Source organism: Hypomesus nipponensis, chromosome 21, assembly GCF_054491055.1.
Source record: "Hypomesus nipponensis isolate SF chromosome 21, ASM5449105v1, whole genome shotgun sequence".
Classification (NCBI taxonomy): domain Eukaryota; kingdom Metazoa; phylum Chordata; class Actinopteri; order Osmeriformes; family Osmeridae; genus Hypomesus; species Hypomesus nipponensis.
The window spans coordinates 4,285,001-4,290,000 of NC_140381.1; the positions used below are offsets into that span (position 1 = coordinate 4,285,001).

The 5,000-nt window shown below is 49.7% G+C and overlaps 1 protein-coding gene across 5 annotated transcripts in view; it reads left to right on the forward strand.

Annotated features, from left to right (window-relative positions):
- add3a (adducin 3 (gamma) a) overlaps positions 1-5,000 on the forward strand; it is a 75,595-nt gene that overhangs the window by 50,677 nt on the left and 19,918 nt on the right. For all 5 annotated transcript variants that reach the window (XM_084685086.1, XM_084685087.1, XM_084685085.1 and 2 more), the window contains one exon: positions 4,540-4,678. In XM_084685086.1, the coding sequence (XP_084541212.1) occupies positions 4,540-4,678 (139 nt within the window). The remainder of the gene's footprint in view (positions 1-4,539; positions 4,679-5,000) is intronic.

Below are 5,000 nucleotides of genomic sequence, written 5' to 3' on the forward strand. Positions count from 1 at the left end.
CCGTTCTCTGTGGCGGTTGGCGTTTCACAACCCTCAAACCTTGAAGGGGTTAACCAACACTAACCACCACCCCCACAACCCTAATATAACCACACACACACACCACACCCTGTTTGTTTCTCGACCGTCTGTTCCCCCTGGAGTCAAACCTATCGGACTACACTTTACCATGAAAACTTTGAGCCGTGACCCAGCTTGGTTAGCTGTGTGTACCAAGCGTATCCCCATGTTGACTCAGGGAAGGCCTGTCTGTCTGCCTGCACAACACTGCTGATTTACACTGGGAGATCAGCAGATATGCAGGCCTCGGGCCAGTGTGTGTATGGGGGTGTGTGTGCGTGTGCATGTGTGTGTGTGTGTGTGTGGTGGGTGCAGCTCGTTCTAATAGAAAGCTGTTAAAAGTGTTCCTCATGCTACACGCACACCATGGTAGTGTTGGCAGGCTCCCCTACTAGCTGCCTGGCCGTGTGTGTGTGTGTGTTTGTGTGTATGTGTGTATGTGAGCCATCCGAGTGTATAATACCAAACACTAGTAACAGGTGTGTCCCCAAGGGCTCTGCATTCACACAACCCACATTAGGTCAATTCCACTACAGCTCTACCCCTCACACATCGGCAACAACAAGAAGCTAACAACAACTAGCTAACAACAAGCTAACAACAACTAGCTAACAACAAGCTAACAACAACTAGCTAACAACAAGCTAACAACAACTAGCTAACAACAAGCTAACAATAAGCTAACAACAAGACGAGGACAACAAGAGGGGACAATGTCACTGAGGCGTACACAAACTTTTCACAAGGGGCTATCAATAACATTAGCAAAATTTTAGGCTCTGTTTTACTCTCTCTCTCTCTCTCTCTCTCTCTCTCTCTCTATCTTTATTATACTCTCCCTCTCTCTCTCTCTCTTGCTTCTTTGAATCTTGCTCACTCTCTTTCTCTCTCTATCTCTATCACACTCTCCCGTCCCTCCTCTCTCCCTCTTCTCCCCAGTCACTTAGACTGTGTGAAAGGCAGTCATTGTTCTGACTAACCTGGCCAGTCTGTTTGTGTGTCTGGACATAATTATATGATTTACCTTTACAGCGTGTATGAGTTCTATTTCCTGATGTTGTCCCTCGTGTGTGTGTGTGCGTGTGTGTGTGTGGGTGCGTATGTGTGCGTGTGTGTGTGCATGCTCGCGTCCCGATGAGGTACGGGTATTAAAGCTGTCATCGATGACACACACTCTTTTGATCGCTCCGCAAGTGTGGACACGCCACCAGACTCCCCTTTGTTCCTCTTTCCCACGCTTCATGGTACAGAAATAACACACACACATACCCCTCCCCACCTACACATACACACACACACAAACAACCCCCGCCAGCCTCCCCCCACACACACACATTTACACACACACACACACACAACACACTGTTACTGCCTGCTGAAAGCAGAGGACAAACGGGTGGAGGAGGGGTTGAGAATTCCTACAGTTCCACCTCGTATGGATTTGCAGTTCCCCTTACAGTAGGACGTGCTGTTGACCGCCCCACAAGCCTTCGGAGATGATTAGATTGGAGATGGAGGGAGGAGGGGAGAGCTATTGTCAGGCAGAGTCAGGGTGACCTGGCTGCGTTTCAGGTCATCTCTCTGACATCCTTCTGTAGAAGCCCCCTGGTCTTCTCTGGTGAAAGCTTGGACAACGTTCCATTCTTTACGTATTGTTTTCCCCCCTCTTAAGCCCTCAAACTCCCCAGCTCAGGAGTCCCAGCCCTTCCATTTCAAGAAGATTAACTCTCGTTGTCGGTTTGAATGTCCGTGGCAGCATTGTTTGAGACCAAGACTCTCTCTGGATTGGACGGAAAAGTTTAGACCTTGTCAGGCAATGTTGAGGAGGACTATTCGTGCCAGTTAAAGACCCCCAGGGCCCAGCACACTGTGATTGGAGCTCTGTGCTGTGTTCAGTTGTGAGATTAGAGCATTATTTTAGTTTAGCAAGGACGCCTCACGAGGTTGAACCGCACGGATACACACACACAGACACATCGGCACGTCACTGTAGCTAAAATGTGAAATGTGCTTTTCCTGAGTACCGGTTTATTTCTGTCACTGTACAGCAGAAGAGGATTGAAATATTAATGGTGCCGATCCACTTTAGAATCCCAGGATTAATCTGTTTATATGATGGGAATCAAATCTCTGGCGTTATAATCTGCTCAGAACACACACACACACGCATCCATGCTGGTGTGCGCTTTTTTGTGTGTGTTGTGTACACGTGTCTTTTCCAGTTTAACAGGCCACTGGCTGTTGCAGGATCAAAACAAAGGAATTTCTAAAGGAGCTCCACTCACAGGATCCCCCACCAGGCCTCGTGAATAGATAGCAGAGTGAATAGATAGCAGAGTGAACAGACACAGCCACACCACTGCAAAACTACAGTACAGGCTCTGTCCCAGAACTCTAGGCCAACCAGGGCCAAGCCCCCGTCGCTATGGCGACATCTCCCCGAGCAACAGCAGAATGTATTTGGCGCTGGCTGTGTACCGGGAGACCCTGCGACGCTTCCGAGGTCCCTGGGATGCTGCAGTTCCAGGAACACCCCCGCACGGGCGCAGAATGGATGGCCCTGCTCCATCCGCTTTTACTGTAATGGACCGTCGATCAGAGGGGGAGCGGAGGGGGTTGGCCGTCACAGTTGTTTTGTGTACAGAATCAGCCAGCTCTGTTTGGGAGTCTTGCAGAAGCTGAGCGACACCGAGGCGGGAGAGCGAGAGAAAGAGATGAAAACCATGAATATTGGATGTGGCCGTGTTGTGGAAAGTCATTGTCACGGAAATTGTGTCATGTCCTATTTTTCTCTTTTCGTCTCCCCTCTCCTCTGTGCTCTGTGCCCCAACACGCGTGTGAAAGGTTCCTCTCACTTGTTCTGAGGTCACTCTGAGGACCGCTACCTTCAGTTGGGTCTTGCGTAAGACGCTTGTGACAGAAACGTTGCACCATCTACAGTATTACAACACATTTACATTACATTTAGTCATTTACGCCTAGCTACCCTAATTAAATCTAGCTACACCTACCTACATTGTCATTTAGCAGATTCTCTTATCCAGAGCGACTTATAGTAAGTACAGGGACATTCTCTCCGGGGCAAGTAGGGTGAAGTGACTTGCCCAAGGACACCACAACATGTGCACCAGCCGGGAATCGAACTGGCAACCTTCAGATTACTAGCCCGATGCTCTACCCGCTCAGCCACCTGACTCCCTCTCTATCTACAGTATTACAACACTACCGCCCACTCACCCTTCACAATATGCCAGTCTGTCCCCTCAGAATTTAGTAAAGGCCTAACCATCAAATGAGTGGGTCGTTATTATAATGATTGGCCTCTCTGTTGAGTCACTGTGCAGTTGTCATGTTAGAACCTTCTTTACTGCCTAGCAACTGTTGTAATGGATGTCCACATTACGTTGTCAAGAATTTTAAATGTTATCATTAAGCTGGCGTTGTTAATGTGTAGCCTGCTGTGTGTGTGTGTGTGTGTGTGTGTGTCAGGGGATCATAGAGAGATTAATGGAGAGAGAGAAGTAACGAGAGAGATTAAAGATGAATGAAGGAAGGAAGAGAGAGGGAGGTAAAGAGAGAGAGATTAAAGATGAAGGGAGGAAGGAAGAGAGAGGGAGGTAAAGAGAGAGAGAGATTAAAGATGAATGGAGGAAGGAAGAGAGAGGGAGGTAAAGAGAGATTAAAGATGCATGGAGGGAGGAAGAGAGAGGGATACAGGGAGGAGGGAGCATTTGAGGGAGAGATTTCCACAGTGAGGTTAAGGGTCTTACAGGGTCAGTATTAGCATGACAGGTCAGGACAGGTTAACACTTACTTGGCACATTTTCTTTGTAAAATCTGTGTACTACAAGTTGACCTGATGCCCTTGAACCTATATAACATGGCTGTTTGCAGGTTTAAGGTTTGGGTGTGTGTATGTATGTATGTGTGTATGTGTGTGTGTGTGTGTGTAAGTGCTTACCGGAACACCCATATGGGGATATTAGAGGAAGTAGGGATTAGTGAGGACAAAGATGACTTGTCTTTGTTGATTACTGACATATCTCTTTCTTCCCTCACTCCATCGCCTGTCTATCCCTCCCTCTCTCTCTCCATCGCCTGTCTATCCCTCCCTCCCTCCCTCTCTCCATCGCCTGTCTATCCCTCCCTCCCTCTCTCCATCGCCTGTCTATCCCTCCCTCCCTCACTCCATCGCCTGTCTATCCCTCCCTCCCTCTCTCCATCGCCTGTCTATCCCTCCCTCCCTCTCTCCATCGCCTGTCTATCCCTCCCTCCCTCTCTCCATCGCCTGTCTATCCCTCCCTCCCTCACTCCATCGCCTGTCTATCCCTCCCTCCCTCTCTCCATCGCCTGTCTATCCCTCCCTCCTTCCCTCTCTCCATCGCCTGTCTATCCCTCCCTCCCTCACTCCATCGCCTGTCTATCCCTCCCTCCCTCTCTCCATCACCTGTCTATCCCTCCCTCCCTCCCTCTCTCCAGGCCTTCAAGGATGAGTTAGAGGGGCTGATCCAGGAGCAGGTGAAGAAGGGCAACAACCCGACAGGCCTGCTGGCCCTCAGGCAGATCGCTGACTTCTTCATGTCCAGCTCTGTGGCCGGCTTCAGCACCTCCCCCCTCAGTGAGTAGTGGTCCGGCCCGTCGCTATGTGTCACATGCTCCCGGGGGTGTAACGGACTGTACCAAGTCGGTACTGCGGCGGGTGGGCGAGCGTAAATGTGTAAATGTCTGTGTTCCGCTGTGTCGCGCTCTCTCTTTCTCACACACACACACACACGTAGACGAATGCAGATGAACGAATGTGCAGACACCCTCACTCTTCTCAAGACAGTCACACACACACACTCTCTCTGTCTCACACACAAACACACACACACACACACAGCTGATCCTGTTCCCAGACGAGTCAGGAAGAGCCATGCATATTTCCCCCTCTACCCCAC